At 52.6% G+C, this 16,391-nt stretch overlaps 7 protein-coding genes across 7 annotated transcripts; 4 read left to right on the top strand and 3 right to left on the bottom strand.

The window, feature by feature from the left end:
- Positions 1-1,753: 1,753 nt before the first annotated feature.
- On the bottom strand, positions 1,754-2,785 carry EV422DRAFT_539235 (uncharacterized protein). The gene has a single exon (XM_053071044.1). It carries the CDS (start codon positions 2,716-2,718, stop codon positions 2,119-2,121), a length of 600 nt encoding a protein of 199 aa, XP_052923234.1. The 5' UTR covers positions 2,719-2,785; the 3' UTR covers positions 1,754-2,118.
- Positions 2,786-2,859: 74 nt separating this feature from the next.
- Positions 2,860-4,087, top strand: EV422DRAFT_570039 (uncharacterized protein; the record flags this gene model as incomplete). The annotated part of the gene is made up of 3 exons (XM_053072833.1): positions 2,860-3,447; positions 3,512-3,670; positions 3,734-4,087. The coding sequence occupies 3 exons, from the start codon at positions 2,860-2,862 to the stop codon at positions 4,085-4,087; spliced, it is 1,101 nt and encodes a 366-aa protein (XP_052923233.1).
- EV422DRAFT_196492 (uncharacterized protein) lies at positions 3,931-5,020 on the top strand. The gene is made up of 3 exons (XM_053065253.1): positions 3,931-4,036; positions 4,145-4,298; positions 4,549-5,020. Exons 2-3 carry the CDS (start codon positions 4,153-4,155, stop codon positions 4,946-4,948), a joined length of 546 nt encoding a protein of 181 aa, XP_052923232.1. The 5' UTR covers positions 3,931-4,036; positions 4,145-4,152; the 3' UTR covers positions 4,949-5,020.
- A 1,071-nt stretch (positions 5,021-6,091) lies between these two features.
- Positions 6,092-6,945, top strand: EV422DRAFT_570038 (uncharacterized protein; the record flags this gene model as incomplete). The annotated part of the gene is made up of 2 exons (XM_053072832.1): positions 6,092-6,817; positions 6,886-6,945. The coding sequence occupies 2 exons, from the start codon at positions 6,092-6,094 to the stop codon at positions 6,943-6,945; spliced, it is 786 nt and encodes a 261-aa protein (XP_052923231.1).
- Positions 6,946-7,748: 803 nt separating this feature from the next.
- EV422DRAFT_570037 (uncharacterized protein) lies at positions 7,749-8,772 on the bottom strand (the record flags this gene model as incomplete). Its single annotated transcript, XM_053072831.1, has 2 exons — positions 7,749-8,643; positions 8,723-8,772. 2 exons carry the CDS (start codon positions 8,770-8,772, stop codon positions 7,749-7,751), a joined length of 945 nt encoding a protein of 314 aa, XP_052923230.1.
- A 4,358-nt stretch (positions 8,773-13,130) lies between these two features.
- EV422DRAFT_570035 (uncharacterized protein) lies at positions 13,131-13,558 on the top strand (the record flags this gene model as incomplete). Its single annotated transcript, XM_053072830.1, has 3 exons — positions 13,131-13,196; positions 13,265-13,364; positions 13,431-13,558. The coding sequence occupies 3 exons, from the start codon at positions 13,131-13,133 to the stop codon at positions 13,556-13,558; spliced, it is 294 nt and encodes a 97-aa protein (XP_052923229.1).
- Positions 13,559-13,830: 272 nt separating this feature from the next.
- On the bottom strand, positions 13,831-16,241 carry EV422DRAFT_196268 (uncharacterized protein). Its single transcript, XM_053065252.1, has 2 exons — positions 14,168-16,241; positions 13,831-14,099 (listed from the first exon to the last, which is right to left on the bottom strand). The coding sequence occupies exons 1-2, from the start codon at positions 16,106-16,108 to the stop codon at positions 13,941-13,943; spliced, it is 2,100 nt and encodes a 699-aa protein (XP_052923228.1). The 5' UTR covers positions 16,109-16,241; the 3' UTR covers positions 13,831-13,940.
- Between the last annotated feature and the right edge of the window lie 150 nt (positions 16,242-16,391).

Raw genomic sequence — 16,391 nt, 5'->3', positions numbered from 1 at the left:
CTCATGTTGTTTTCTTGTTCCGGCAACGACGGCTGTGTTATTCTTCTGAGGAAGAAGCAGAGGAGGAGCCACTAGAGCTCGACTCCGAGTCCGAGGAGGATGAGGAGAAGCTACAGGCGCGGCGCCGGCTTCGTAACCATTTCTTGTCGATTCTTTGGTACGCTTCTTCCGCAAATTGGTCGAAGGTCACCGCCCCGTCGTACCAGTCCTTGCCCCCGATCTTGACTTCCTCAATCTTGTCTTGCTCGCGAGGCTTGTGATCTTGATAGAAGGCATACTTGGGCTGGCCTAGGTCTAGGGGGTTGGTGCCAAGACGGGAATTGGCTTCCTTGATCCGAATAGCAAAGTCGCGCGACGTTTCCTTCTTGAGCTTCTTCATACTGGCTACTTTCGCCGAGCGGTAGATAGGGGGTATGTTCTCGTCGTATTGAGCCATGAATTGTTCCTTGAATTGCTCAAATGGAATCTTGGTCGACGACAGGCTGCTCCCCCATTTCTTCGCTCCATCCTTGAAGAGGGGACCAAACTTGGGCACCATGTCGTCGAGATTTTCGAAGTACTTTGGTCTACGGCCCTTTGAGCTTCTTGTCTCAGCCTCTCCAGGAATGCGTATGCATCCACGCCCGGCTTGCCTTTGAATCTCGCCGAGATGTCATTCTTCAACTTCCAGTGGGCTCGCTCAAATCCTCTTGCTGCCGCAAAATGTGAAAGTGGTCGATTATTCCCTGGGATAGGTCCTAAATCGGGTTGTTCGCGGGTGGAGGTAATCTACTCGTGGAGAGTGCAAGGTAAAAGGTAGAGACCAACTAAATCCCTATTCTCACCACACAAGTAGACACGCTTGGGCGTACTCCGTATATTGGCAACCCTGGACTGCTAGGCGTAGGTACGCTAGTCTGTTGGGTCAATTGGGCACTTATGGTACAAACTTAGGGTCTAGTCTGTAGCCGGCAAGATGCTCCCCAAGCAATCTACGCCAGTGTCGTCCTTTTTATAGTGGGGGGGAAGGGGGTGTGTCTCTATCCTACTACTGATCACGCCTGGTCACGCGCGCACAAGTACTAATCTTCCCTTGCATCTCCCCATCTCCTTGTGCGCCGTCAGCCTGATCACTTTCACAGAATGCGTCAATTTCATCACATCATAATGTCCGCCAAAGACGGCAGTTCTGGGAGGTATTGCCCTTCTCCACGATTACGAGCTGCGCGCTGTTATAGTTGAGGTCTACTCTCAACGACCGAGAATCGATTTGGATTACCCAATTAGAGGTAGAGCGGATCTTGGGCCAGTCAGCGTGATGTGCGGGCTGGCGGGCCTCCACGCAACGAGAAGGGACCGCATCTAACAACGAATTTCGGAAACGATCGCTCGAGAGTTGCTCGTGGGGGATCAGAATGATTGACCTTGCTGCTCCCACCTCAGATGGCTGAGAATTTCGTGTGGCATTTGCCCCATCCCATGCTATGGACACATACCAGGCAGGGATCTTCACGAAGGAAATGATCCAAACAGGGTGGCAGCTGTTGCGCCAGTGGTTGAGAAAAAAGAGGTGATGCTTGTCAACGGTGAAGCTCCCTGATGTGTATTACTCCTCTCATCGTTCTCAAATCAGTCGGCTTCATTCAACAAGTAGAGATGGCCCATCTGGAATGCGATGAGCGGGGGAGTCCCGAAATGCTGAACCAAACATGCCGGAGTGGAAGACATCATGGAGGATTAAAGCGCCAGCATAGACGTCACCACAGTCCTAAATGAACGAGATGAGATCGATTGTTATTCTCTTAAGATTGACCGTGCCAAACTGCTCATGCTTCTGCTACTATTGACTTTCGAAGTCCGCATCCATCACCCTTAATCTGATATCAATCAGAGTTACAGGTGGAGTTCAATGCTGATCGAGCGTTTCGTCAGGCCCATCTGATGTGAAGGGTGACAGAAGTCGTTTTCGACCGATGGGATGTGAAAACCTTTGAGGAATAGTCTACGAACGATTGGGGGATTGGTGCTTGAGGTTATTCCTGTTTTCACCCTGTCCGTATAAACTCCAGATACAACCCCCGGGCAGTGTAAACTTCAAACACCGTCGCCAAAACATTCACCCAGCCGCCGACCTCCCCCTCAACCACCACATTCAAAAGCCTTCCCATCACCGACCCGAGCGCGACACACATCACAGTATACACCACCCCGTCGCGAACCCGATCCCACGTCTGCGCCTTGTACAGTGCGAACCCGAGACCGATAAGGAGGCCGCCGAGTGCGGCGCGGATTTCGGATTTGCCGGCGATATTTCCTCTTTCCAGGTAGATATCGTACATTGAAATGTAGATGGTTGGGTCCCAGAGGTTCAAGACACCCAGGGTTGTTAGGAATAACGCTGAGGTTATGGAGGACCGAATCATGTTTGGGATTTCGACGGGGGAATCTGGATGGGGTTAGGAGTGTTTTCCGGCTGTCATTTGAAGGCGGACTGGATGAGAGGGGCGAGCGGATGGACCGGGGTGGGACTGTAATTGGGGCTTTGAAACACCTACATACATACTGTACTGATGATGGTTTCGTACTGTACTGATGATGTGTTGGCGGCTGGAACGTTTGCGAATCTGATTGCAAGGTCCACAGAAACCCGGAGGTGAAACTCTGGGTGAAACTGAGATGGTGGGGTCGATTCGTTGGCAATGCCCCTGCAAAAAGTGCAAAAGCCTCAATAGCCTTCATACGGTTTCAAGTCGGGTTTCAAGTGACCGTGTCTTTCTTCAGCTTTCTTCTCCCTCCAGCTTTTCGTTCTTCTCCAAAATTCAAGCCCAGACCTCTTCTGACGCCCCGTTCACCACCCACCAGCCCCCGCTTGCGACACCAATGGCTTCTTCCTTCTTAACGATTCGGGACGTCGCCAAGCGTCCCATTTTCAGTTTTCCCTTCGTCATTGCCCCACCAGCTGACCTTTTGAAGGAAATAACCAGTATCGTTTTGCCCAACCTCGAGCATGTTCCGTTTGCGTTGTCTGTTGTCTGCACCGATGGACAGTGTCTTGCGTACGGTCCAGAATTGTTTCCGGCCCGAGGAAGTACCATAATACTTCACGCACCTGGCGAAATCCAATTGGATGTGGAAAGGGGGGAGCTTCGCAAAGGGGACTCTCGGATGTTGCGGTCCCGCTCCCGGCCACAATCGGGTGAAAGCTCCCCACTCCGGAAAGCCAGAAAAACCTCTTCCAGGGGCTCGCCCACCAATTCTCCAACCGCTGCTGCGGCTAACCCTCCGACGGCCGAAGAAGTCAACAGGGTCGTAAACACAGTGACCTCCGCGCAATTGCGGCAGGGGCTACAAGGCGCAATGAGGTCCTGGTGCCATCGTAGAGATCAAGTATGCGTGGTATCGGGGGAGACCACGGATGACTCGCTGAAATGTGCCCATATTTTGACTCCTGAGTACGGAGAAGAATGGGTATGTTTTGCTGTGTGTTTTGTATGTTTCCTTATTTTTTGTGCTGAAATTCAATTCACGGCAGTTTGCGGAACGTTCCGACTGGAGTTTGCAGGCAGGTGTCCCTGTGGTTGCGTCGCGCTATTCGCCATCGATGGACGTTCGTAATGGTATCATGCTTCGTGCGGATCTCCATGAGAACTTTGATGCATTTCGGTTTTCCATTTATGCCAAGGGAGAGAAGGTATTTTCCGAGTTGTTTGCACGGGCTTTCACTTGTCTTCCGCTGAGCGTCATTCTTCAGCAGTTTTTTGTACACGCTTTCAGGCCCATGGCGGATCTTGTCCATGGGAGCGAGATTATCGTACCCATGCTAAACGACCGCCATAAGCCGCCTTCTTTTTATAGGGACTTATTCCCCCATCGGGACGTGGTCATGGAGCAGTTCAAACAAGCAGTGCTGCACAACGTCAGAGCAGCTGGAGAGAGCAAAGACTTGTTTGAGGACACGGACGAAGACGGTGTAGGATATGAGACTTTTGGCGAGAGTTTAGAACTAGAAGGATGGGAGGATGAACGGGAGATAGAGAGGAAGTTGGAACTTAGTCGGGTGAGGAGAACCTCGTCATCCACGATTTATGACTCGCCCGCGCTTGCCTGACGCGGCTTCGCTGGTCCTTAACGACGGAACTAATTGTAACTGCCTTCACAATGTCAGCGTCCGTGATGCCCGTTCATGCCCTTGAGCTTGCAAAACCAGTCCTTCTTCGAACAAGTTACTCGGGCAGTGGACGACCTCTGTCGACAATGCGGGAAAGAATGTTGCCGTATGGAAGGTCAAGACTAAGTTTCATGGGACACGGCCTCTACATGTATGCGTGCTTCTATCATCAAAGCTTCACGATATAGCTACGGGGGACACTGGCTACATGTAGAATACTAGCAGGGCGAACAGGGAGAGGGAGAAGGACCACCGATCTACCAGACGACGCAGAGGGTGGGACCGCCGGTGAATTCACGATGTATCAACCGCCAAAGACCAAAAATGCTTTCATTGCGTACAGCACCAATAGGAGGATAGTGGGGGACAGCGGCGGACCCAGACCTAATCCAAGTCTTCAGCATCCAGCTCGCTTCTCAACAACAAACGCGCGTCGGTCACCGGCTCGACCTCCTCCAGTTTTTCGGTCGAGAACGAAACGTCGAACCCAGGAACGTGCTCCAGGCTGCTGAAACTATTTGCACGCAGCTGTTAGCGGGATGCAAAGGGATTTGTGGACGGAGAGAGGGATTGAGCTGCGGCAGTGACGAAAGCACGGTGTCGCAGAACCTCAGAATAATCAGGGCGTCCGGCATATTGGTAGACGACCCTTTCCGACTACGTAGGATTTCCGTGTCTCGGAGAAGGGTGATCAGTCCGTTTTTATCCTGTATCGTCTTGGCGGGCCCCACGTTTGCCGCTGCCCCAAACTCTACACCCCAGCCTACTGACGGGGAAAGACTTGTATCCTTTAAAACGTAAAAGGGGATCAGATTGAATGCGATCTCCTGCAAGTCGTTCCCTTCAGCCTCCACTTACGCAAAGCATAAAGTCACAGTGGGCGCCTGACACTCGTGAGAGACTGCTCGCATTGTAGTTTGAGATCTGGGCGCTGGCTACTCTGCGCTCTCGCGACGCGCGCGATTCTACCTCTCCGCTGGGTGAAGAAATTTGCTGTTATTGTGAGAAATTTTGTTGTAGAAGTTCAAGAAGAACCTTACAACTGGTATGCCATCCAAAAGCACATCGAAGGCGTCTCTAACGAGAAACTGGTCGCAAAATATCAGTTCGGTGCGTCGGTTGTCTTTGCGTCAACCAAGAACGCACTTCGAAGAAAATGTCAGAGTGAGAAAACGTTGCGAAACAGGTGAATTGTGCCTTACATTCGCTCCAGTATTTTAATGGTGTATTTGATAGAAGGTTGACTGGCCATGACATGAGTGTCGGCCACTGACCACAACTCCTCGGGGGGCAACCTGCACTCCGTAGTACCCACGGTGAGAAGCTCCTGTAGTACCCAGATGATGCCGTTGGAGGAACATGATCGGGCGATCCTCACTAAATAATCAACTCTGATCTAGAATACGAGAAGCTGCTCCGTGTACTCCGTATCGTAAGGCAGATGATAATTGCTAATGCACATTTCTGGATCCTATATTGAGCTGGGTAGGCTCCAGAAATGCACAATAGAAATGATTCTGACTCCCCACATAATAAAGGCAACGTGTACCGTCCCCTCTCGGACGTCCTTCGCTTCACAGTACCGTAAAATCTTTCTGCTTTCAAGCACTGCCTCTGCCGGCCCGACCTCAAAAACTCCTTGCCGACGGATGCACGATTGGAGGCATATTCGCAGATCAATATACCCACGGCTTCACGGCGAGAAGGGACCGCAAATCGCCATGTCGCTCCGGCCGTTTCCACTCGTGGCACTTTCCGAAGACTCGTGCAAAGATTCGTGGCGCACCTGGAGCGTAGGTGAGGTCTGCGCGACCGTGTTTCCAATGATCTGGGCGATGAGTGGGTTTGATGTCGCCTCGACTCTAGGGATGGCAGCGGTGGTATCGTCAACCGCCAGCGCCATCATCAGCGAGACAACGCCGTCACAACCGAGAACCGCATTGCATGCGCTTTGGAATGGCCAAGTATACCGACTGGGTGGACCTGATGCGGCCACTGGCGATAACGGTTTTGAAGGCCAGGTTGTGCTCCACAAGACCGGGCAATGCCCCCAGTACGGTCATGATTCGCCGGTCGAGAACCATTCCCTTCACGCACCTTGTCGGAGAAGGCAGCCCCATCAGCGCAGAGTCCCAGACGTGCCATCGGTCGGCAAGGATTGCGAGATGCCTCGCCTCCCCGTTCTTGACTGCACAAGTGATGTTCGCCAACGTTTCGATCGTCGCAAGATATTCGCGTTTTCGAGCAGCCACCTCCGTAACCGCCACCGTAACCGCCACCACCGTAATCTCCGCCGTAACCTCCTCTGTAACCTCCGCCGAACCCGAAATGGATAGCAATGCAAGCAGTGACCTTCAGGTCGTAATGGAACACGGTGCCTCGCGCGCTGAAACGCGAGATGAGTTCCACCTTGGCCCACATGGACGAGCGAACGTATCCTTTGTGCATGCTGCGGCTGACCGCTTTAGCAATGATGAAAGTGAAGACGAGGACATGATGACCACGCAGCTGGCAGGGCTGCAGAGCGACACGGCTGGCAGACTGCTCAAGGACTTGTTTGCGTACTTTGCCAATATTTTGGTAACCATCAAAACGCTGGACATCGCGTTTTCTCGAAATCTTCGCTCGGGCGCGCACAGCGGCCTCTATCAAAGTGCCCATGGCATCGTCGTAAGTGTTTTTGGCCTGCATAGAAAGATTGTTGGTTACTTACTTCCCACCCCAACAAAGCACCACAGTTACGAGGCAAGTCTCCGAACGCAGACGATGGAACATACGACAGACAGTTCCTTTTGTAGATGCCTGGTGCGCGCGTCGAACTGTCGTTGGTTTGGTCGAAGGGCGATGCGATCAGTCTTTCCTAGCTCCGCGGCGCAAGACTGACCGTCCTGGGCAAGCTCGGGGAACGTTTTGTTCTGCTCAACGATCTTCCGTGGGTAGGGACGATGGGTAGCTTCATCTTCGCGATGCAGTTTATGGGTTGGTGGTGCAATGGCGGAAGAGTGTGCAATGGCGCACGGCTGACGGTGCGAGGCGGAAGAGCGTGTTGATCAATCCTCCAATTCAGAAAACAAGAGGGCCGAAGAAACAAACGCGTTGATGTTGTTGTAAACAACCAGTTTCAGCCACAGCTTCCTTTTTATAGTTACCGTACCCCCCCTTTTTCTTCTCTGCAGATAGAGAGCTGGTTGTGTGTGTGTGCAGACCGTCCGATCGAATGTCTATAAAACGAGTGGTGTGTGTGAAGGGGAATAAAGTAACGAGTTCCACAACAGATGTCTCCGGTTTTGGAAAGAGTTCTCCAGCGACTCTCTTTCTGCATTATTGGCTCAACGCTGTACAGTACGGGCACTTCTTCCTTTCCCACATCCCACGGGATCACCATGCAAGCCCTGAGCTTAACTCTTGTGAGCGAGGACTCAGATTTAGGGGGGTATAGCAAAGGTATCCTTATTACGCCGCCCTTCGTTGGACAGTTAGACACATTATGTGGATCTACATAGATATTGGGGTATACGCAAGAAGCACGTCCACACTGAATAGATGACATTCGACTGTTGTAGTAGAGGATAGTTCTCCATCTCACGGGTTTGGTCCTGCCTCACACCTTATGTTCCTCCACGGCTGCCGGCACCCTCGGCAGGCGATTGACTCTGACCAAGTAGTGCCCAACGGCCAGAACACAACACACAGCCAGAATACTCATATTCCACATATACCCAAACGTGTCTGCAATACATCCGGTCAAGGGCACCCCTGGCTGCACGCTTCTCAGCGCGTTCATGCCAAACATGAGGATTGCGCCGAGGGCCGCGACGGTGAGAGCTACCTTGCGATCGGCGGAGACGACGAGGACGCCGACGATGAAGTAGGTGAGAGAGAGTGTCCACATGAGGGCGATGATTCCGAACGAGATAACTTTTGTGGTTGTGCTGCGGTGGGCGGTGACGGCGTAATTCCACGCAGGTTGTGGGACGAGGGGGAGGTTGGTGTTTTTGTTGTTTTCGTCGAGGATTGAGGAGATGGTGGTTGAGTCGGACGGATCAAGGAGGAAGGTCCAGCCTTGTTGCATTGAATTGTCGATGACGGTGACGGGGAGGACGGCGGAGGTGTTTGTCGCGGGGTCGATCCAGGTGGCCGTAATGCTATCGGTGAGGGAGTGGTCGTCGAGCGGGTAGCGTTCTGCGTCGTTGATGGGCATGAGTTGCTCCTGCAGCTGCACGCGGTCGCCCGCTTTGAAACTAAACGTCTTGTACGATGTCGAAATAGTGAACGGAGCGGTAATCCTCGCTTCCAAAATCTCGGAAAACCATTGCTCGAGATCAGTCGTATTGACCGGCGACAACCTCCCCACGGGGTAAATTCCTATAAACACTTTGGCAGTCTCGTCGGTGACTGGATCCAACTTGCCCACCGTGTAGAGGATGTTGAGCGCCGCATCGTCAGGGGCAACGGTGCCAGGGTACTCGAGGCCGTTGGACGTCAGGTCGGGACAGCTGAAGCGGCGGAATCGGATTTTTGGAGGTTGGTGAAGCCGAGGCTGAGGACGAGGGCAATGAAGGCTAAGGCGCCGACTGTTCCTGTGATGAGGCTGAGGGTTTCCTGCGCTGGGAGAGGATCGACATTTTGTTGGGCGGGAGGTCTAAATTTGATTATGTTCGACTAATGTGGGTATGCCCGGATCGGATGCTATGGAATGAGGATGTTTGATGCAGGCGAATGGGTGGTACTCAGGCGGAAACCCCCTTTTTATATTCAGGCTCCGCCATCACATTGTATCGCAAGAGAAGGCAAAGGAAGAGAAGGAGGCAAGCTTGTGTGGTAAGGCATCAGTGCGTACGTCGTTGTGAAGTCGAATGTGAAAGGTTAGCGGTGTGCGGTCGGCCGTACGGCGTTGATGGCGTTTCTGACAGTCGCGTCGCATGGCTTTCCAATCCGGCGCTCAATGGTCAGCCATTTCAATCAACGGACAGACAGACGGCGGGTCAGAATCGGATACATACGCGATACTTGTGACTGTGAGGCTGGTAGGGAGTGCAAATGATGCTGTACAAGAGATGGTAAGGACCGTGGGATCTTGGAAGGTGGCATGCGGAGGTAAGTGATCCCATAAGCTATCGCTTTTTCAGGTGAAAACAAGGGCACGCCTCAAATGGAATGAACCTCCTTCCTTGTTTTGAAGTCAGAAGATATCGAAAGCGAAGCCAGATTGTGGTCATCGCATGCATGGGTATCTTTCAACTCAAAGCTTCCTTTCGCGAACGAGGCGATGTCAGCGCGATGAGCGGTTGCTTGATGGATTAGCACAGCGATTGATGCCCTGGATGATGGGCAATAGGAGCGAAGCAATGCACCGAGTATGTGGATAAGGAGGTGAGAAACGATGGGCTTGGGGAAGGGAAGCAGTGTACATATGTGTGTTGCAATGGCTCGGGATGAGAGAAGAAGAGTGTAATATTGCTGGGGCCGTTGCCAGAGGCTCTGTCTCCGCTTCGATGTATTGAAAGAATTCTAGAGTTTCTACCTCCCGGGGCGCCGCCCGAAGGCTTTTCTTCCCTTCGGGAGTCACCCAGAGCGTAGGACTCCAATATAATCTATGCTACACGTGATCTCATGCCCTACGCGCTTCCCCGCACTAAGGTGACACCTGCAGCACCTCATTACAAAGAGAGTGGGGGGTGCGAGAAGTTAGGGTACGAGTACCGGCGGTACGCGACGCGTCCCGCCCTCCCAACCCAGGTACTCGGGTAAGTCAATTTTCCAGACGTGTTCAGCTTCGTGTCAAAAGGAAAGATGGGACCCGATTCACACTGACCGCAAGTTTTACACCCACGCCCCAAATGCCCCGAGCTACGCACGAGACCGCATTGACACTGTGTCCTATGGCCTTCTGTCGGGGATATCTCATCTTCACTTGTATTTCATATTATATCTCTTTACTTCTACTTGATCCGAGACCCGGGCTGGCCACCCGAGCTCTCGGTGATACATCACATAAGGCGCCAAGCCTCACTGAAGCCACGCAAGCCCCACTGGCAGCCCATATATAAAGCTGTCAGTCAAGCGCCCGCTGCGAAGAGCTTCTCACTTTTTTTTCACTACAATACACTGCTCTCAGCCCTCTCGGAAGGGCCCAATATCGTCTATGTTTCCTTTGATGTTACACCTTCCCGGACTGCACCTGACGGCGCCGTGCCCAGGTACGTTCTATCGGCGGCGCCATTCGCCGGGCAAACATCTCGTGAAAAGAGATGTTGGTAGGGCACCGCTGTCGTACTGCACTAAATATCAACATAGTTCACCGAGGCCCAAAGTCGTGTTCCGCAGACTCTACAGTAGGTGGCCCGAAGTCTGGGTGCGATGGGTTCTGCACCTTGTTTGTGCAACCCAAAAGTCTGAGTACCCAGGCAGAAGCCCAAGCGGTACCCACGCGTTGACGACCAGCTGCTGTCAATTTTGTACTTCTTCAGGTGTGCAGGCAGGCCGGCGACTTCTGCTGGTGGCTATGATCGGAATGATATGTCCTTGGGACGTTGTAGACTTTTGGCCACCTAGTGTGCACGCAGGCCGGCGACTTCTGCTGGTGGATATGATCTGAATGATGTGTCCTTGGGGCGTTTTACTCAGACTTTTGGCCACCCAGCGTAAGGGGCCAAATGTTCGTGCGTCGTGCATGTTTGCGGGCATGTGAGGAGGACCGTCCCTACAACGCCTACATTTTTCGCATGTCAGTCGTATCCGAGGACAAAACGTCGTTGTGAAGCAAGGTTTCGGTAAAGGTAGTTGCATTTGGTAATCGTCGGAGTGTCGGGAACGCGAGTGTGTCGATTTATTGTTGAAAGTTTTGACGGTTTTTGACGTTGTCATATGTAGGTGATTTCATTTGCTCATCGAAGATTCTAGGCGTATAATCGGCATCGAAATATTATCGATTTCATGCGCAGTTCGAAGCGCACTACTACAGCGCGCTCGGTGCGGCATGCGACTTTTAGCTCCTGGAGCGAGGGAAGGGGCTTTGGGGGCGCTATCTTGAAGATAACCCCGTCGTCAGTGATGAGGTTGGCGATGGCGCGTCGTTTCTTGCGCATGGGGATGTCCTGACCGGGTTGGAGAATGACCTTGGTGCATTTACGGGCCAAGTGATCATAAACCATGTCTTTGCCCGCGACGGGAGAGGCGAGGGGCATACCGTTTTGGGCGCTGTCGTCCGGCGTCAAGGCAGGCAAGGTTTGAGCAAGCTGCTCATGACAACATGCAAGTAAATTGCGGCGGCGAGCATTCTTGTTTTGAGGCGCTCTGTCTCTAAGGCGAGGATATTCACCTCTTCCCGGGCGAGGCAGATGCCCTCTTGTTCTGCAGCGGCGAGGTTTTCAGCCAGCTTTGTGGCAATTTCCTGAACGAACTGGTCGAGGTTGGTCGACGGTTCCGACGAGCTTTGAGCTTCCAACATTGTGTTGGGGATTGGACTGAGAATGATATCAGGTTGTTAGGCTCAATGCTTCTCACTGTTATGATCTCGACAACTGAGGCGGAAGCAAAGTAGAGAAGACAAGGCGAGAGCGACGGGCGACAAGAGATTGTATTGGCGAGACAGGGACAAGGACTAGAACAAGAGATGAGAAGAACTGGTGTTGATCTGCTGGGGAGGAAGGGAATGGATGAAGAGGGGGCGGCTATTTATAGATAAACAACCCGGCAGACCAAAGACAACAACAAGAGGGGACTGAGTGAGCGACAGCTCTGCTCCCTAGCCTAGAGCAAGCGTAGCAGGCGTAGAGAGCAAGCTACAGCTGCTGGCTGTGGAGAAGTACTGGGGGGGTTGACAAATGGCCGGAGATTGGCTCACAGATGAGCGGGGTAGAGGAGGAGCGGCGAATGGGGGATTGGCGAAATGAGAGGGGAGAGGAGGAGTGGTGATATTGCGGGAGGATTGGTGAAATGAGAGGGGAGAGGAGGAGTGGCGATATTGCGGGAGGATTGGCGAAATGAGAGGAGAGAGGGGGAGTGGCATTGACATTGGCATTGACATTGGCATTGGCGTTTGACATTGGCGTTTGACATTGGAGGCTGTCAGTAGGTAAGATTATAGTATGGGCGCGTCGTCCATAACACTCACGAAGTGACTAGTGCACTCTGGGTGAAAACCCTTTCAAATGCTGCTTCCGGCGTTGCCCGTACCATGTATTTGTAAGGGATTCTGAAGGCAGAGAAATTCTCTGTGAGTAGAGACGAATTGTAAAAGGATTGAGAGCAAATGCTTAGTCTGGAGTAGGACATTGTGCATCCGATGATCCTTAGGTGTATTTGCTCGAACAAAAAGGAGATAGGGATGAGGATGGGGTAGGGATGTGGATGTATTTATACTGTACACGCTCGAGTCAAAAGAAAAGAAGCTTAGCAAGCACAACCTTCGAACGGAATCCATTGGGAACGGTAACAGAAAAATGTGTACACGAGATGCCCGACTACGGGAGGACTTAGTGTTAGGTTTAGGGTTAGGGTAAGAAGTAGGAACATTTCAGTATCTATATCAACGCGATGCACTCAGACGGTTTTGAAGAGGGGTTTATGTTCAAATACAGTAACTTCTCGTTTATTTCAACACCGTTGACCCTTGAAATAAGCAAAAGTTGAAATATCTAAAATCCTCCTCATACTAAGGGTATACAAACAGGTGCGCAACTAAAACGTACGCTAAGCTCGGTTAACAGGCACTCCCTAGGCTAACCCCATAACCTCCAACCCTTCCTCACTAAGAATCTGGCGAGCAATGAACTCTTCAGTGTGCTCAAGCCTTGTGCTCTCAGTGTTGTCAAAGTCAATGTAACCCGAACCCGAACCCTAACCCTAACCCTCTGACCGTTGAAATAAGCGAAAGTTGAAGTAACCGGAATTGAAATAAACGAGAAGTTACTGTATTTCGATTTCGACCACCGATATTGCGTTGAAACTGACAAGACTTCCGTCGGCAAAACGAACATAAATGAGCGCTCAACGACCAGTAAGAGCCCCTATACCAACCCGTAACCCAGCGGAGAACTTCTTCAGGGTACGCAAACGCTCCACTTGCCGCTGATATCGCACCTATCAACTCAATTTTCCCGCATTCTTGTCTAGCCGCCGCGAAAAGCGCCATGGTCCTTCTACGCCATCGCATGCGCTGTGGGTTTCACCATCGGGGCATCACTGGAGTTTGGGATGATTAAGAGTGGTTATTGTGAGTGCAGACCTTCATTGGACTGCCGATTTCGTTTCCGTGTGCTGACTCGGGTGATGATTGCAGACGACATTATGCGTTACTCAGAAGCACGGAAAACGGCAACAGAGCGTATGGAGCTTGAATCGGCGCTGAAGCAGCTGGAGGAGTTGGAGCGGGAGGGGAAGGCACGAAATTCCACGCCTGCGGTTTAAGCAATGGGATTGCATGTTCGGATAAGGTTCTTGCCCGACTTCCGCCACGGTTCAACTGGAAGAAACCGTTTCCGCCACGGTCCCGGGATTTACGACCTCCCACGCTCTCTTGACCCGGGGCCGACTTTGACGAAGCACCCGCAGATTTACGAAACGGCGTGACGCTACAAATTTATAGTCAGGCTCATGTACGTCCCGCCATGCGCTCATGCAGCTGTGGCATATGTCGTTGTCTGAGTTAAGGCGACCGAAGTAGCAGCGGTATATTCCGAGTGAGGTAGATAGATACATGTGTGAAGGAAACGGGAGGGAGAAATGCAAGCTTGCAGGGGGATCCTTGTCCAATATGAGGAGACAAACGACGCATGCTTTAGATCTAGAGTTACTTTCGGAGCTCGCGAGCCCGGGTCAACCCCGCATCGACGGCTGCTTGGAGGTCCACTACCTTGTGTCTACGCTCGTCAACCGCATCGCGGATGACTTTCACGATACCTGCTACCGGCTCGACGAGATGCTGATCTGTGGTCTGCTCAAATGCAGTCTATAGGATGTTTTCGCCATGAATATCGTAATATAGGAATGGATGCGTCCATAACAGTGGTGACTTACCAAAATATCTTCCTTGAGCGTGTCGTGACCGTTGCTCACCCGACCCCAGAACCTCTGCTCCAGCAACCGCCATCGCAGCCTCATCCAAGCCAGTCCGGCGCCGGAGGAAATGAGTGCAACTGGCAGCCCGACGGAGATCAACGGCACTCCAAAGTGGGTGACAAGGAGCAAAGTGGTATAGAGAGCGCCTTGGAAAAGGGCCTGCCTCACAACTAGCTTCTGTGCATCACGTTGAAGATCATCACAGTGGCGAGTGGCATCGAATGTCGCAATGCGGTTCCGGAGAAGGAAAGGGTCGGCGGGGGTGAAGATAAGTGATCCCGACTCAGGTGTGGATTTGGCTTCGGATGTGCTTGGTCCAAGAGGTCGAGCAGCACCTTGCCGGATAATGAGGATACGGGTGCGCTCTAATTCCAGTAGGAGGTCCTTGATGGCGTTCACGTTGGACGCAGCGCTGATATGTGACTTCGGGTCCAATACAGCGTCCACTTGTTCCAGGACTGTTTCGCGTAGCGATCGTGCGCCTTCGTTCAACTTTCCCATCGCATACACCATCTGGTATTCTGCTTGTAGCAGCGTGTGCTCCCGCATCCTGACCTTCAGGTCATCCGCCACAAAGTCATTGCGCCAGACTAGCTTCCAGAAGGGGACTTTAGTGAAGTACTCACGGACAGCTGCCCGCAAAGCCGTTGTGCTGCCATTGACTACAGCCAAATCCTCGCCGCGGAAATCGCGAACGAGCCGTTCCTTCGTTTTCAGTACGCGTGCAATCGACGAGTCCAAGTCGTCGAGCGCCTGTTGCAGGGCGGTATCTGCGGATTGTAGGGTGTTCTGGAGGCGTGTCAAAGCTTGTGTGGCAGTGAAGATGGCGGATTCTCGCTTCAACTCGACGCGATCAGCTGGCGTATCGATATGCGACACAATCGATAGCTCAACATCACGGACCCCGGAAGACTCCAGATCCTTCAGGAACACTGATGGGGTGGGTCCAGCAGGGTTCAAACTCTTCAATAAACGGCGTGCTTCCAATGCTTTGTGTGTATCGACAGGGACTATCGCTAAAGGTGGCTGACCCGGAGAAGACTTTGGTGCGAAGAAGTTGAGTCGCTCCCTGACGCTCTCCAGCGCGTTCAAGGTCTCCGATCCTTCCTGTTGCAAGCCGTCAACCGTGACGATGACGTTCGACTTGCCACTCGCGATGTACTTTGACAGGAACTCCGTTTCGCGCGGACTGGTTAACCGATTCGCAACTCGAGTCGCGAGGACGACAAGATCGCTTTGATGGATTACATCCTCTAGCTGGGATGCATCGATCTTGTCAAATCCCGGCACTGCAAGGACTTCGGCGCGGTTTTTAGCCAGCCAGGGAGTTGGACTCGTCAAGTCAGATCCCGAGGCGGGAGCGTTGCCTGAACCAAAAGAGATGCGCTGGATTTGGCCTACTGGTGCAACTCCACCAAGAGACGTTTCCAGAACTGCTCCGACAAGATTGATAACGTCTGCACTATGCTCTCCTACGAACGCAATCCGTAAAGTGTCGTCCCCCAACGCAGCAGCCGTTCTAGTCAACCAAGCCGCGTCCCGTTCCCCAACCTCAATCTGTTGCTCTGCCACTAGCTTGAGGAAGTAGCGCAGATCTTCCAGAGAACTGCCTGGAGTCTTCGGGGCAGCGTAGGTCGGTTCTTCGACGGCCTCGGCCACCGCTGCTGAAGCGAATCCGTGTCTTTTCGAGAGTTCGAACCGGCCCGTCGTCAGAGTGGAGCGCACCTTCGAAGCACCGAAGGAAGCAGCTGCAAGGGACCGAGCCGCAAGCGAATTTGGTGTTGAAGTAGTCCCAAGTCTCCGTATGTCGCAAGGAAGCGTCGCAATACGGACGGAGGGAGATGTGCGGGCACTTCGCCATGCCGGCAAGAGCGCCTTTTTGCCCGTCGTTGCCAGCATCTTTACCTTGCTCTGACCGCCTCCGTGGCAGAGGGATGGAGTCGGATCTGGTCGAAAGCTAAAGCACCGGAGTTGGCAACGTCTTGTCTCAGAATTGATTCGAATTTGTAGTCAGATTTGTAGTCCTCGATTTCAGGACTGATTTCATGTCGTCCGAGTGTGACGCGCGGATGCCCCCTGCTCGCCGCTACGACTTTGTTCCTCATTGCTCAGACCCGGTCAGGTAGACTGGACTGATCCGCCGCCAATACCGCACACAGGAGGTCGAGAGAAGCGTCCCTGA

The sequence above is a fragment of the Fimicolochytrium jonesii genome (genome assembly GCF_025526975.1).
Source record: "Fimicolochytrium jonesii strain JEL569 chromosome Unknown EV422scaffold_23, whole genome shotgun sequence".
Lineage (NCBI taxonomy): Eukaryota > Fungi > Chytridiomycota > Chytridiomycetes > Spizellomycetales > Powellomycetaceae > Fimicolochytrium > Fimicolochytrium jonesii.
The sequence above is the reverse complement of the archived record's forward strand: the minus strand, read 5'-3'. Positions and strand labels throughout refer to the sequence as shown.